Source organism: Lagenorhynchus albirostris, chromosome 6 (assembly GCF_949774975.1).
Source record: "Lagenorhynchus albirostris chromosome 6, mLagAlb1.1, whole genome shotgun sequence".
NCBI lineage: Eukaryota > Metazoa > Chordata > Mammalia > Artiodactyla > Delphinidae > Lagenorhynchus > Lagenorhynchus albirostris.
In genome coordinates this window covers 62820486-62837096 of record NC_083100.1, presented here as the reverse complement: position 1 = coordinate 62837096, position 16611 = coordinate 62820486, and the positions used below count along the sequence as shown (strand labels likewise).

The 16611-nt window shown below is 40.4% G+C and overlaps 1 protein-coding gene and 1 non-coding gene across 2 annotated transcripts in view; one reads left to right on the top strand and one right to left on the bottom strand.

Annotated features, from left to right (window-relative positions):
* Positions 1-16611, bottom strand: part of LRP2 (LDL receptor related protein 2) — a 174523-nt gene that overhangs the window by 53369 nt on the left and 104543 nt on the right. Inside the window, exons 39-49 of the mRNA XM_060151182.1 lie at positions 15016-15936; positions 14718-14883; positions 14203-14361; positions 12651-12937; positions 11735-11938; positions 10921-11163; positions 7777-7902; positions 6516-6635; positions 3800-3931; positions 2143-2344; positions 895-1190 (exon numbers count right to left, since the gene is read on the bottom strand). Coding sequence (XP_060007165.1) covers positions 895-1190; positions 2143-2344; positions 3800-3931; positions 6516-6635; positions 7777-7902; positions 10921-11163; positions 11735-11938; positions 12651-12937; positions 14203-14361; positions 14718-14883; positions 15016-15936 — 2856 coding nt within the window. The remainder of the gene's footprint in view (positions 1-894; positions 1191-2142; positions 2345-3799; positions 3932-6515; positions 6636-7776; positions 7903-10920; positions 11164-11734; positions 11939-12650; positions 12938-14202; positions 14362-14717; positions 14884-15015; positions 15937-16611) is intronic.
* TRNAR-CCU (transfer RNA arginine (anticodon CCU)) lies at positions 13298-13370 on the top strand. Its single transcript has one exon. It is a non-coding gene; the product is annotated as a tRNA-Arg (tRNA).

Here is a 16611-nt window from a genome sequence, read left to right as displayed (position 1 = left end):
TGGAGACATGTTCCATGTTCTGGCTGGTCCTGTGACACATGGCCATTCTCATGGCTGGTCCTGTGACACATGGCCATTCTCATTCAAAAACTAACTACACAGCGGGGGAGAACATTTCCTTAAGATTCTGTACTTTATAAATTCTAGACTGGTTTACTTGTGGGAGTTCGGTGGGGGGCGGGGGGAGGGGCTGCCAATTAAACTCTCCCCTTTAGTCACCTGAGGATGAAAATTAAGAACAGGCTAAGGGGACTTCTCTGGTGGCGCAGTGATTAAGAATCCGCCTGCCAATGCAGGAGACACGGGTTTGAGCCCTGGTCCGGGAAGATCCCACATGCCACAAAGCAACTAAGCCCACGAGCCACAATTACTGAAGCCCGCGCGCCCAGAGCCCGCGCTGCACAACAAGAGAAGCCACCGCAATGAGAAGCCTGCGCACCGCAACGAAGAATAGCCCACGCTCCCCGCAATTAGAGAAAGCCTGCGTGCAGCAACAAAGACCCAATACAGCCAAAAATAAAAATAAATAAAATAAATAAATGTATTAAAAAAAAAAAAACAGGCTAAGGAATCCTAGCAGAGAGGCAGTGAAGGAAACAAGTCATTGAAAGAGGCCAAAGAGAATCAACACTCTCTGCTGTTAGATACCATTGGCCTGAATTTGTTCATCTCCTGTTCTCTGTAATAACTGCCTAACTCATGAATTAGTCCAAAAAATGTTTGTGACTGACCTTAGATACCAAGAAATCCTTGCTTTTTGCTAGACAAGCAATAGTAATTTTCTGGCAATGTTCTACTTAGAGAACCAACTGACAAGTCCCGCTAAGTCATGAAGGGTTGAAAATCCACATTGTCCCCCTGGTTTCCTTTTCCCCGATCTTCTGTTATACTCACCACATCCTTTCTCATCACTGTTGTCTAAACAGTCATCTAGGTGGTTGCAGACTTTCACCATCTCGATGCAGTTCCCATTGTCACACCTGAACTGATGAGGGGGACACGTGGTCTCCGGGGTGTGACACAGGTGTTCCAGCTCATCTGAGTCATCTCCACAGTCATTTTCCCCATCACAGACGAAGGCCTTATAAATGCAGAGCCCATTCTGACAGGTAAAATGGACCTTGTCGCAGGCAGGGTACACGCAGTCCCTCTCATCACTGTAGTCACCACAGTCGTTGCGCCGGTCACACCTGTGTCATGAAACCCAGTACCGCTCTTGAGAGGGTTTTTTAAATATGTTTCCAGCATTTAAAATCAGAACATTTCAGGTGAAAATCCAGATTCGCAACTTCCCTCCACACAAATGACGCTGACTAGTGTCTGCGTCTCTTAGCTGGAGCACTTGCCCAAGGTCCACCTCACCTGCCCCTCACTGTTGACTGGTTGACCCTGAGCCGCAGCGCCCAGACCCATTTATCATCATGCTCACACCGTTATTCTTCTTACAGCAGAGAGAAGAGAATGAAGTATTTCTTGTACCCATGCCTCTACTCCAAGTGGAAAACCAAGAGCCTCAGCTACCTCAAGAAAGAACTTTCTTCTAGCAAGCCCACTTCATTCATCTCTCTGACCCTCCGTGCAAGGTCACGTTATGACCTTCATGGACCCTAGGCACTTTTGCCTTCATGGACCCCTTCCTCCATAAAAATATTTATTTATTTCCCTAGAATAGTCAAATTCATAGAGTCAGAAAGTACATTGGTAGATGCCAGGGGCCGGGGGTTAAGGGGAGTGGGGAGGGCGAATGGGGAGTTAGTGTTTAAAGAGGACAGAGTTTCGGTTTAGGAAGGTGAAAAATTCCAGAGATGGATGATGGTAAGAGTTGCACAGCAATGTGAATATACTTAGTGCCACTGAACTGTACACTTAAATGTGGTTAAAATAGTATGTTTTATATATGTGACTTTTACCACCATAAAAAACATTTATAATTAAGGACCACATTGGTATAAAGCCAGATATATTAATATTATTTGGTATTATAATACTTTCTTTGACCTAAACTTTCTTTTTTTTTTTCTTTTGATTTTAAAAGAAATCCAAACATTTTCATAGACCACTAAAAGTACCATGGGCTCCAGGCCCCAGTCCTGCCTCATGGAAGTTTAGGTTTGTTGGTAGATTGTTTAATCCCCAATTCACCTGAACCAGTCGGGGATACACAGTCCATTACTACAGGTGAACTCTGTTTCAGAGCAGGATCTCCTGGTGCAGTTCTGGTGCTCATCATAGGCATCAGAGCAATCCGCATCGCCATCACAAACCCAAGATTGAGGGATGCACCTCCTGGATGGAGACACGCTACTTACACAGAGGAACTCAGAACTTGAGCAGCTGTGACTCTCTGAAACCAAAGCACATGAGAATCAGAAATCACATGAGAGCTCATTCTAGAAGTCAAATTCATTCTGAAGCATTATTTATCTTGCTTGACATTACATAATAGTCTGAGGGATGAAAGGAAATGAAGGGAAAATAGGTAGACAAACTACGCTCCCAAATTTTCATTTTAATTGCTTTGGATCTTTGATTTTTTTTCAGAAGTGAAAAGTAAAGGTAGGGCTTCCCTGGTGGTGCAGTGGTTGAGAGTCCGCCTGCCGATGCAGGGGACACGGGTTCGTGCCCCAGTCTGGGAAGATCCCACATGCCGCGGAGCGGCTGGGCCCGTGAGCCATCGCCTCTGAGCCTGCGCGTCCGGAGCCTGTGCTCCGCAACGGGAGAGGCCACAACAGTGAGAGGCCCATGTACCGCAAAAAAAAAAAAAACACACACAAAACAAACAAACAAACAAACAGACAAACTACTCACATTTTATTAATTGGATACCAAAAATCCCTTACATTTGGTAACATTTTTTAGTTTACAAAGTATAATCACTCAAACACAATGTGAGATAGGCATTTTTATGCCAGTTCTACAGATGAGAAAACTGAAACTCGCAATGGTTGACTAGAGAGCTCAAAGTCATAGAATTTTCCAAAAAGCTAGGGCTTCTTTCCTAGGTATATAGGAGCTGTGTGTGTCAATAAGAGTTGTCAGAAACCAAGACACTGTTAGGAAAGAGCTAAGATGCTAACATGTAATCATGAAAGCCTGCAGAATAAAATACAGGTATTTTATCCAATCTCACTGAGGGTAAAGAGGAGACAAGAGGAAGGGAGTCTTGGTGAGGAGATATGGGAGAAAAGTATATGCTACATCCATGTCAACCACCCATTTCATAGAATATATGTAGAACCATGGACCACCACCAAAGTCATGGACATATGAGGTAACAATCAAATGCAGACATCACGGAGTCATTGTTTTTATTATTCTACCATGGAAAGACACTCTTCCAAGACACCTTAGCTAAGAGTTCTATGCTCTGTTGGTAATGGGAGATGGTGTTCCATAGTTTGTTCCATAATTCACTTGAAAGGAATGACCCCCCCACCCCCTAACAGCTCTAGGGTAATGGATAAAACTGGAGGCACAGTTAATTGCAACGCTATTAAAACTGCTATTAAGAGTGGCCAACTGAGTTCTCTTTATCTGCTCTAGAAATGTAGGACATTATTTCCATTACCTAAATGCAACAGAAAAAAAGTAAACATTAAAATCATTTTTCATCATTTTAAAGCATTTAAGTGAATGATATCAAACATTCTTGGGCGTAAAAATAAAGGTAACATTCTATCTGTGTGCATTCAACAAAGAGGAACCTCTCTGACAACCATATACTCCAAAGACAGAAAAATAAATCTACTGAGTTTCCCTAGAATGTGACAATGCAGAGGAATTGATTGTTTGCACTTACCACAGTGGTGTCTTTCATCCTCATCACTCATGTCCCCACAGTCATTATCACCATCACAGACCCACTCTACTTGGATGCACCTGTTATTGTCACACCTGAATTCATCACTGAAGCACGTTGGCTCAGAAAACTCTGAAAAAATATAAAAAGCACTCTTGGTGAGAAGAGTGGTTTGCAGTCCAGGAATCTTGAGAGAAGCCTACTACAGCATGGGCTTTCTAGAACACCAATTAGAGTCCTTTAATCATATCCCACATGTCAACGAATCAAGTTGTCATATGCCAATAAACCCAGAGACCCCTCAAAATCAGCCTAGGGTTAAAGAAAATTTAATTTTAACCACTAAAAATACAGCACAATAATAACAGTAAGGAGAAACATGACCTTTCATAAGCTGGTAAGAAAAGAGTACATATCAATACAGTCTTTGAAAGAAACATATCCCCTTTGACACAGGAATGCTACTCCTAGAGATCTAGCCTATAAGAATCTTCCCACATATGCAGGATGTTCATGCTAGCATTATGTCTTATAGTGAAAAAATGGAAACAACCTAAATATCCATCAGCTGGGAAAGGGATAAAAACACATGGAACACCCATACTTTACAGCAATATTCAGCAGTGCAAAGGAATGAGATAGAGCTGCACTTTCTAAGTGACAAGCTACTGTTAGGCTAAAAAAAAAAAGTGGGGGGGGGGGGAAATTGCAGAAAAAATATAGGTAGTAAGATCCTATTTGTGTTTTAAAAACTACATGTCAGGATATATAGATAAAGATAAGAAGAATTCACACTTAATAGTGATTATGTCTAGGGAGGGAGGGGACTGTAGGAGGGTGAAGGAATGGGGATTTTACTCTTTTATATACATCTTATTATCTCTTTAAAATAATATCTGTGTATTGGATGTTCACCAAACTTATTGTGGTAATCATTTCATGATGTGTGTAAATCATGCTCTATACCTTAAACATACACAGTGCTGTATGTCAATTATATCTCAATAAAACTAGAAAAAAAAATCTCTGCATATTATGAGAATGCATTCATATTAGATTGTGTGTTTACTTCTATTGAAATATGTCAGACAGTTGGTACTAATTGCTATTACTATGACTTTGGTTCCCATGGAGAAGTCTGGAAACTATATTTATTCTTCATATATTTGAACCAATAGTTCATATATTTAAACCAATCTCTAAGACTATTCTACCCACCTAACAGTTATTAATTATTTCCTTTACAGATCCTCAAAACTCTATGTGCCCTTTGTTTTCTCAAAACTCTTAGTGTTGGGGAAAAAGAAATTGGCAAAGAGCTTCTAATACCACTTTCTATTAGCCACAGAATTTGAACCTGAGGGAAGATAGGAATAGAAAATAGTCTGAATTCAGCTGCAAAACTAGGCTAATGGTCTTAAGAAAATACCCCTCCAGGGACTTCCCTGGTGGCGCAGTGGTTGGGAATCTGCCTGCCAATGCAGGGGACACAGGTTCGAACCCTGGTCCGGGAAGATCCCACATTGTCGTGGAGCAACTAAGCCCGTGCTCCACAACTACTGAGCCTGTGTGCCACAACTACTGAAGCCCGTGCGCCCTAGAGCCCGTGCTCTGCAACAAGAGAAGCCACCACTGTGAGAGGCCCATGCACCGCAACTAGAGAAAGCCTGCACGCAGCAACGAAGACCCAACGCAGCCAAAAATAAATAAATAAATTTATAAAAAGAAAATACCACTCCAAAAAAAAGCTTTATATATGATGGTACTTACTGCAGTGATATTTATAATACAGGAAAAAAATAAAGCAATCTAAATGCTTAAGATAGAGGCAGTTAACTCAATGATCATATAACCACTCAATGGAATATCACACAGCCATTAAACAGGAGTATGAAGACTTTGTAACAGGGGTCAGCAAACTCTCTCTTAACCAGACAGTATATATTTTAGGCTCACAGGCCATATGTTCTCTGTCGCGCCTACTTGACACTGCCATTGTAGCCAAAAAGCAGCCATAGGCTGCATTCTAATGAAACTTTATTTATAAAGACAAGCAGCTGGCCCATGGCCATAGTTTGCTGACCCCTATACAGCAATATTGACAGACAAAACAGCAATGTATTAGATTTTACCTTTATATTTTTTTAATTATGTAAAAAAAATTGTGCGTGGATATAGATTAGGACTTGCAAAGGTAAATAGCAGCCTTCAAACACAAGCAACACACAACTGCCTCTAAGAATATGACTAGAAGGTCCTTGGAACATCTCAGGAAGCTCAGATGGCCATGGACCCTACCTCCTCAGCTGGTACACAGAACAGAAAGAAATATGTGCCCCTCATATGCCCCCTCCACCAATATATGATGATTTCAATCACTCTTGGATCCTCCCACAGTCTTATGGGTCAGAACTCAGCCAAGTTCAGAAATTCCAATTCAGAGTCAATTACAATTAATTGAGTTCTACAAGCCAGGCAGGTACCAGGTGCATCACCAACATAATCTCTTTTCATCTGCATCGATCAGCAGCCTCCTTGTCCTGATCAGCAACCCACCCAGTGCCCTGCATGAGCAGGTTTTTAATGAATGTCTGCTGAGTGGTTTCAGCAAGGAGTGCAAACATCCCGCAGCCAGAATCATAGTCTATATTTGAAGTAGTCGGAAGAGGGTCTCCAGCCGCATTACAATGCTTTCCATGCTTGCTTACTCTCTTACCACAAGTGTCAGGTTCATCAGAGCCGTCAGAACAATCTCTTTCGTGATCACAAAACCAAAAGCTAGGAATACAGGATCCAGATGTGCAGTGGAACTCATCGCTCTTACACGACTTAGAGACTGCAGGAGGCAAAGAAGATAAAACCCATGAGCAACACACAAGCTTGTTCCTAATAACCTGCCTGTATCTCTGATCTGGATACGAGTTGCCAAGAAAGGAAGGCTGAGGCCTGGGAAATGAGTTTTTGTATAAGTTTTCCATTGGGAGGGAAGAGTATGGGAGAGCAATACCGCTCCAGTTTTCCAGAATTTTTTTCCAAATTCCAGAAGTTCAAAAATGAATTGCATTTGTTAGAAATACCAAAAGACTATTTTTTGACACATGAAATCACAAATTATAGATAAAAGAAAACTTGGTTCTACGTTTTCTACCATAACATAAAATAAAATAAATGCTACTGAAAAGCAAAAACAACAATATAACCAAATCTGAGTTCACCCTACACACAATCTTTTAGCCATCTTAGACCATGATTCTAGAGAGTTATCAAAGTTCTGCTCTTAATCATCCTTATAATTCATTTGAGTAAATGACTCTGCCTACACGTGAACATTGATTCTTTTCTCGCATAACCTGAGGTGGTTCTGGTCTAATGTGTTTTCTAGATTTTCTGCTACCTCTTGCTGCTGTTTTTACAACTGACTCCTGCTCTTGGACTGTAACCTGGCCTGGTGACAATCACTAAGTTCTTAAAGGATGCATCTATTTACACCAATAGTCTCAAAATCATCGTGCTTAAGAAAGGCCTTTTAGTTTAATAGATACAGGAAATTATTTGATTAAACCAAATGGCTAAATATGAAATTAAGGTTTCTGAAAGTCAAACATATGAAAAAGAGAGAAAAATCCTTTCAGTTACTAATGGCTACTACAAATGTATTGAGAGCAAATACAAGGGCTCAATGTGCAAATTCTGCCTGGAGTTCCTGAAGACAAAAGGTCTTTAATTGTAGAAAGATAGGCATTAGAGCTGGTCTCTGGAAGAAATATTTGGAGTCAGGCATCCAGCCAGGGAACAGAGAGAAGGGGCTTCTTATGCCCCTACAATTACATCCTAAAGTAACTGCCTACTGAATCTACTTACAAGGTCAATTTGAGATGACAAATTGAAATTAGCCCAAACACCCAGGCGATGTATCTTTGCATTAGCTCAAGACATGCATCCCTGGAACCACAGAAGGAAACGCAGTTTTATCTTACCACAGAAAATGGGGTTTTCATCACTCATATCTCCACAGTCGTTGTCTCCATCACACAAGAAAAGATGAGGAATACAAACAGTTGAATTCATACATTTTACGTATCCAGGCTGGCACGTGCGATCAGCTTGAAAAAGACAACCAGATAAACATTTGGAACTTACCCACCACATACACATCATACACGTCCACGCTAACAGATCTATTGCAGAATCAAACCACCAGAAGGGAAGGATGTTCAAAGCTATCACAGAGGCATGATCCATGACACTTATGGGATGCCATACATTCTACAGTAAAAAGAGATATTTCCAGCTGATACCGGAGGCCATGGAGGTGAGGGGAGGCTGCTTTATAGTTTTAATTGTCTGTTTTCATTATTTAATAGCATCAGCATGAATCCCCACTCTTGGTTAAATAAATGATGGCATATCCACACAATGGAGTAATATGTAGCTGTAAAAAGGAATGAAGAAGATCTCTGTATATTGATAAGGAATGATGGTATGATCTCCAGGATATATCAACAGTAAGAAAGCAGAGGGCTTCCCTGGTGGCGCAGTGGTTGAGAGTCCGCCTGCCAATGCAGGGGACACGGGTTCATGCCCTGGTCCGGGAAGATCCCACATGCCGCGGAGCGGCTGGGCCCGTGAGCCATGGCTGCTGAGCCTGCACATCCGGAGCCCGTGCTCCACAGCGGGAGAGGCCATAACAGTGAGAGGCCCGCGTACCGCAAAAAAAAAAAAAAAAAAAAAAAAAAAAGAACACTAGGCTATCTTTTGTGTAAGAAAAATGATGGCAGTGTGTGTGTCTAGCAAGAAAGAAATGCTTACACTATAAACAACGATGAAAAGATAAAACTAATGAAAATTGTAACCCCTATGAACAGATTGAGAATAGTATGGAGGGAGCAGGGTGGAGAGGACAAGGAAGAAGGACTTCAGTGAATGCACCTTGTCATATAATTTTGACTATGAAACCATGCACATTATTTTGTATAAATAAACATAATGAAATAGATAAAGAAAAGCAATTCCTAAAATTTGGAAACAGTAACAAATGACTGCATATTCCTAGTGGGAAATAATCTAAGAACAAGAAGGACCTAAAATCTTTAATTATATTTGTGTGGTTACTTTGAAATTATTATAGGCATGTTGAAATTATTATAAAATAAAGCAAATAAGTGACTATGTTAATGTCACTTATTACAAACCAAGATTTTTAAGTAAAACAGGCATGATTATAAAATCCAAAAGGTAAAAAACCTGTTATCCCAAATTAAAATGGAAAATACCAATATCATTTTTTTTCCCCTTAAGAATTGTATTTCCTAGCTCTGTCCAATAAAAAGGCCTAGAAGCAATAAAAGCCAAATAGGAATGGGTAATGCAACACTGTGGTAATTTTTAAATACCACAAAAGGAATGAGGCCAATTCCAGGTCTGAGACAGGAAATGTACAAGTCTGAGCTATGGAAGACTGAATGGGGTCAAGTCAAAATAACAGAGAACCCAACTTTACCAGGCCGAAGATAGAACAATTAAGCACCAAAACCAGTAACTTACTTCACTGCATTAAAACTCAAAAATGTAAAAATCCATGAGTTTAACACAATAGTAAAAACAAAACAAAGCAAAAACTTAGTGCTCATTGGTCACCAACTCATTACTCTCAAAATTGACAAAGGGAAAGAATCAGACATTTACTCTGCAGAATTTTATTTCAGGATAACAAAATAGTTAATAAGGGAAATTTCTTCTTTATGGAACGTCAGCTAATAAATGTGCAAGGAACAATAAAATTTTAAAATGCCTATTTTGTAACCCTTTAAGTAATGAATTTATGGAACAACCATCCATGGATGCTAAAACCACTGGGTGAAAGGTTGATGGGAACTTCCTAAGGGAAGATTCAGGCTGACTTCTAAATTCACTAATTAATTTCATCCTCACTTAAAGCGGAACAATCAAGCATTATGTGCTTCATTATGTGATACGACAAGAAATAGCTCCACCTATGAAGTGTTCTTGCCCAAAGAATTGAGTCTAATGTAATCAAATCACTAGGCCTCAATTCCAGCCTAAATCAATGTGTAGACCTTGCCTGAATCATAATTTGAACAGAGCAACTGTTGACATTTGGGGGACAAGTGATAAAATTTGAATATGGACTGAGTACTAGAGGCTTTTAAATAAGTATTGTTGATTTTGTTGGGCATAATACTGGCATAGTAGTTGTTTTTCAGAAGGTCTTTATCAGTGATATGTATGTCTGGGAGTTGCATTAAAATACTCAAAATAAAGTTTGGGGGCTTCCCTGGTGGCGCAGTGGTTGAGAGTCCGCCTGCCGATGCAGGGGACACGGGTTCGTGCTCCCGGTCCAGGAGGATCCCACATGCCGCGGAGCGGCTGGGCCCATGGGCCATGGCCGCTGAGCCTGCGCATCCGGAGCCTATGCTCCACAACGGGAGAGGCCACAGCAATTAGAGGCCGAAGTACCGCCAAAAAAAAGAAAAAGAAAGTTTGGGGAGATAGATGAAACAGATTGGCCACTTGTTGATTAAAAAAAAAAAAAAAAAAGGCACACCCGAATAAATATTGTGTTTAAGTGCCCACAAAAGCAATGGAACATGTAGATATACCCAAACTAAAAATACATTTGTGCTCACGCTCCGCCCTTTTGTTTTCCCAAGATTCTAAAGTGCAAATCCCAGAAATTTTGGAAAACCAATTCACTAAAAAGCAATTTATCAGAAAAACTAAAGAGACAAATCATTTCAGTCAATACTGTACTACATACCTTTTTGCACAACAAACATTAAACACAGCACATTAATCAATCATTTTTGTCAGTAACCACTGGTAAAGCTTTAAAACTGTCAGATCTATAAACCAAGGAGAAAATACTGAACGTTAAATAGTCAATGGTTGTACAGATCCATAAATTTAGGTGAATAATTCAAACACTAGGTAGAATAGTTTTAAAAAATCGCTTAGTAGACTGTATTAAAATGAAATGTATGTTTTAGATGAATACGATGGGGTTTTTTTCTCAGAAAATGCATTGTCTTTATATAAAAACTTCATCTCCCAAGCTCTAAGACTTCAAGACTCCAAAGCACAAGTACTGAAGATGAACTTACAGCAATTTTTCTCATCTGAGGCATTGTGATCATGGCAGTGGTCCATTCCATCGCAGACTAAGTGAAGCGGGATGCACTTTCCATTACTGCAAGTAAATTCCGTGGTTTCGTTACAAGCCCTGAACAGGCACCCTGCCTCATCACTGTTGTCACCACAGTCATTGTAGTGATCACAACGATAACGATACTGGACACATCGCCCGTTGGCACAGGTGAAGCTCGTCAAAGGGCAGGTGTGATACGCTAAGAGGAGGGGAAAAAAAACATTGAAGAAGCTTCTGGATTAAAGCATCATCCCATTTTCTAAAAAAGATACAAGCAAATAAAATAAGACACTTTGGGTTTACCTTCCAAGGCAAAACGCACTGCATGCAAAGTGAGATAACACTTTAAATTAGTTAGATTAAGCAAATATTTTGTATGCTTCTTTTAGCAAATGAACTATTTTAAGCAAATGGCAAAGTCACTCCATTTCTCTACCATCTCAATGTATAAGTTTATCTCAATCACATTAAACTTAATCACGTTAAGTTTTCAGACACAATGCTTTAATGTGATTGAGGCTCAGAGAGGTTAAGAAACTTTCCCAGGGCTCTACAGACTGTAAATGGCATCCAGCACCTTTGCTCTTAACCACTATAGAGGTGCTTCCTAATAAAGCATCATACACTACTTCACAGCACATATATCAGCTTATGTGCGATTTAAGCAAAGTGCAGTCTAGATTCTCAGAGTAAATGTTTTTCACTTCTAAAAGGACCAAACACTTGGCACATAGTGAGTTCTTAACAAAAGTTCCAAGAGTCCAACTCACCACAGAGAGTTTCCAGCTCGTCACTGCTGTCACCACAGTCATCGATGTCGTTACATTTCCACTGCTCTGGGATGCAGTTCCCATTGAGGCAGGTGAACTTGGAACTATGGCACCTTGTACCATTATCCCGGATGCAGTACTTATTGTTGTTGGCCAGGTACCAGTGGCCCTCGTGTGGACACTGGCACTCAGGGCCATTTGGACCTGAAGAAAGGTAGGCCCAGGAAAAGCTAAAGATTTGTGTAGCAAACATTCATATTTTCTCCTCCAGAAGAGCATTGGCCACAGCTTCTATATTAAACACGCTATAAGACAAGCCATGGAAACTCTACTCTGAGTCATTTTTCCATCAATAAGAACCACCACCAATTTCTAATAAATGTGGCTACTTCACCTTAATCTTTAAACCACTATCTCTTCTCTTCACTGAAACGTTAGCAATGATTCTACCTTCTCAGCAAAATCTGCAAAGCAACAGTCTCAAAAGGCACGTCTTCCTATGAATTTGTTGTTCTCTATAAAACACACTTCTGAAGCACACACCACACTCTAAAATATCCACTATAAACTGTACCTCCTAAGTGAAAGAATTAAATCCTTTTATAAGGAACGTTAGCTCATTGATGAAATTTCTATTCAAGACATGAGATGCAGCAGCCTAACCTGCACGTTTCTTTCTACCTCCATCAAGCTTGAATTAAAAACGTCTTTGTAAGAAGGCTCCATATGGAATACAAAAGAAACCTTTCAAAGTCTTCTTCTCAACATACAAACCCTGAAATCTATTTTAAAAGTTACTCTGAAAACAAAGAGAATTTTTTCTCCTATTAGAGCTGAATATTCCCTCAGCCTTCCTTACTAGTGGTCATCATTATTATTACTCTCCATGAGTCTATCTTCATGGCCAGTGCCTTACCTGGTGCACAAATATGGCTGCAGCCCCCATTAAACTGATCGCAAGGATTGTGACACTGCTGTTGGTCCTTCACAACAGCACGAATACCCTTAGGCAGGAAGGGAAGAGTCGTGGTCATTGCAGTCTGACTTGACCCATCATATTTGTTTGCTCGGTAAATTTTTTTATTGAACCAGTCAGTCCAGTAAACATACTGGCCATAGACAGCCAAACCAAAAGGATTATTGGCTCTGCTGACAATGACCTCCCGCTCCAGGCCCTGTAGAGTGATGCGCTCAATCTTCTGCCTAAAACGAAGATGGGGAAAAAAAAAAAAAAAGCTGGAATCCAGAAAGAATAAGTTTCTCAACTGGTACCCAATGCCTGAGCCCAACCATGGCTTTACACAAGCCCCCAACTTTCAAGTGCAGCATATGGCAGCAAGAAATGTTTCTTCTGGTAACGGGAGAACTTCATCTGCTTATCAAACAATGGCCTATATAAATCATTGATTTCCACATATTAATATAACCCACAAGTAATCCTACAAAGGGAACCAGACTAACATTTGAAAACGGGAGAGCATTATGAAATAATACATGTAATTGCATGGTACTTGGTGTTTAGTACAAAGTAGTCACTCAATAAAATGTGAATTACATGGGACTTCCCTGGTGGTCCAGTGGCTAAGGCTCCGCACTCCTAATGCGGGGGACCCGGGTTCAATCCCTGGTCAGAGAACTAGATCCCACATGCTGCAACTAAAGATTCCCGCATGCTGCAACTAAGACCCAATGCAGCCAAATAAATAAATATTTTTTAAAAAAATGTGAATTACTTTTCCCTTCCCACTCCCTTAATGATTTTTTCCATTTGTCATTTACTTTGAGATATTTACCTAGAATGATCCAAATTTAGACACAAAACATCACTGCTTTGTTTTCAAGCGAGAAAATAAAGATGAAGTTGTTAGGTGCTCAGTGGCACAAGACCAAAATCATAAGAAAATAAGCAAGAAAAGTTAAGATTCCCACCATGTAGACACCAGCCATAATAAACAAAATCATCTCATCTCTTCAATCATTCGGATGATTGGAATGTGAGTAATTTCAGGAGTACTTGGAGAGTTACATATAAAATTAGAGCTGACGGAAGTTTATAAGCAAAACACTATGAAATTGAGAAGAAGCTGGCACAGAAGAAAGAACTTTTTGAGAAGACAACGAAAAGACAAAGACTGAAGGAAAATGTTTTTACAAGATACTGAATGCTAAAGCCCAGAGAAAACTTACTATCAGTGTGCATTGAAAAGCCATTCATATTTTATGGTACTTACATGGGGCCCGTAAATTATAAATTGAATGACTACATTTGTAATTATAGTTGAAATTAACTTGTCTAGTAATGCATCTTTAGATGCCTTCAGTTCACAATTATTCAATCTCATGATATACATCAATTTTCACAGGTGTATTCACCAATATTTCATCACATTATGCATATCCCTCTTTTTCTGAAGAGGGAGGAAGAAATCTTCTCATCAACACCCGCAGGAATAACCAAAGACACATACAGATTAGCATCTGCCCAGTAGAGAAAGCCTTCTTCATAGTCCAGAGTGAGCCCGTTGGGCCAGACCAGGTCACTGTTCACGATGGATTCCCGGAAGTTTCCTCCCAGTGTGGCTCTCTCAATTTGGGCATTAGTACTCCAGTCGGTCCAATACATGTACCTAGTGATCCAAAAGGAGTCATAATTCATCACAAAGAACCTCACTCTTTTTACTTAAGAAAGATGGCAGCATTCTTTAACTGTAAATTGACACCAATATGGCAAAATGAAACCCTACTCCATTCCCATCCATACAACTTGCCCAATGTGGATTTACTGAGTCAGAGCATTAATTTGCTAGTATGCTGCCAATTTTCCTAGCATCAACGGGAGTTCCTTCCCAGGTAGAGTCACTCATGCTCTTTCACCCTTGAATCTGTAGCTACAGTGCTACAAGCCCACAAAACACTGACTCTCTATGAGCATAAAATAATTTCAGACCCCACTCCCTCCAGAAATAAGCAGACCATGGCATACCCTTGGCAAGGATCTAACACAATTGCTCTTGGCTTTGTAACTCGGGCTATCACAGTGTGCTTAGACCCATCCGTGGCAATGGACTTAATTGTCTGGTTGGTGTAGTCACTGTAATAAATTCTTCTATTGATCCAGTCAAAGGCAATGCCCTCAGGATTCCCTATGCCTGGACATACACCAACAAAAACACAAAAAGAAGTTAGAGTCTCAATATGCATTTTAGAACCCCTGGGTTATCCATGTGTGTTGACCCCATCGTGTCTCCTTCCAAGATAAGCTACACTTAGCGTGCACTTACCCGAAACAACAACGGTGGGAGAACTGCTCCTTGAATTCAGGTTGACATAGGAAATCTGGCCTTTTCCAGATTGTAAAATTTGGGTGAAGTAGATTCTGTTATCTATGCTGTCATAGTCTAGGGCCACGGCAATTCTTTCCACGCTTATTGCTGTGAAAGGTTGACTATAGTCCTCAGGGTCAAAGTGTAAGCTCCTCAAGGAATCATCCAAGGCAAAGATGAGGAAATTTTCTGATGAAATGGCACAGCTCTTGCCATCACCTTGCAGGGTCCCAAAGGCACAGCCACATTTTGGGGTGTGCAATTTAGGCAGAGCAAAGCAGAAATGGGTGCATCCTCCATTATCTTCCAAGCAAGGGTTGTTGTCGACCTCTGCTGGTGACCGGGGCTGAGCATTCTGGTCAAAGATGGTCACATCTCTTAGCCAGTCGATATTGTCCCTTATAACTGTTGGTGGATCTGCTTTATATGGCTCCTTGCTGGCTTGGAAGATTTTTTTTAAATTCCTGTCTACCCATATGATGGAATTTCCTAATATAGTGATGGCATAAGGAGCTGGGTAACGACTGCCAAAACGAATTACTTCAGATTCCCCTCCGTCAATGCTGACCCTTGCAATTAAATCTAAAGCATCATCAACCCAATAAACGTAGCCATTGCTAAGGTCCAATGCCAAGCCCCGTGGCGTGGCAACGATGTTTGATACAAGCACAGTTCGATTGGTACAGTCAAGAAAAGAACGTTCAATCTTTGGGTTTTGTCCATAGTCAGACCAGAAGAGGTATCTGTTCTTGGGGTCTACAACAATATCCCTGGGCATATCCACTGTGGTTTTAAGGAGAACACGGCGATGGGTGGTATTGATCCTTAGAACTTCAATCAGTGTTTCAGACCTAAAAGCATTGGTGAAATAAAGATTTCCTGCAGAAAAATGAAAGAGCATGCTGATGAATGGAAAAACAAGAAGGAAGAAGAAGATACCGTTTGTAAGATTGAGGTTTGGGTCAGTATATGTTGTCTTTTCCAGGATGATAGATTAATATCTCAGTTTAGACTTAGAAAAATAAATATTTACTCTTAGGAACTAAATAGATTGTTTCTTCACATTTAAAGAGAATGTAACTCTCTTCAGCTTCTAAAGCAGATCCGAATTCATAGCAAACATCATAACCCACTTTCTACTGAAAGGTGTATTTTCCAGAATGTCCTTCCTCTTCTACCTGAATCTTCAAAGACTCATTATCATGACATACCTTCTACTCCAACATGATGAAAGGAGCAAAGAGTGAGAGCCAGCAATATCTCAGGTTGTTACCTATGTCATCAAATGCTCTGTTTGGCTTTAACGCGAGATCTTTTCTTGCCTTTCTAAGTAGTGTAGAGGTTTTCATCCCAAGGACCTTCTAAAGTCACCAAAACAAAAGGCCATTCGCCTTTGGGCATTAAAGAACAATGTAAATACTAGAATAAAAAGCATGGCAGGAAGATAGTTTAAGGAATAGAGAGGGAGCCCGCATTGATTCCATGTAGTCAGAAGTCTGTTGTACTGCTACTAAGGGTTGGCAAGCTTTTTCTGGAAGGGGCCAAACAGTAAAT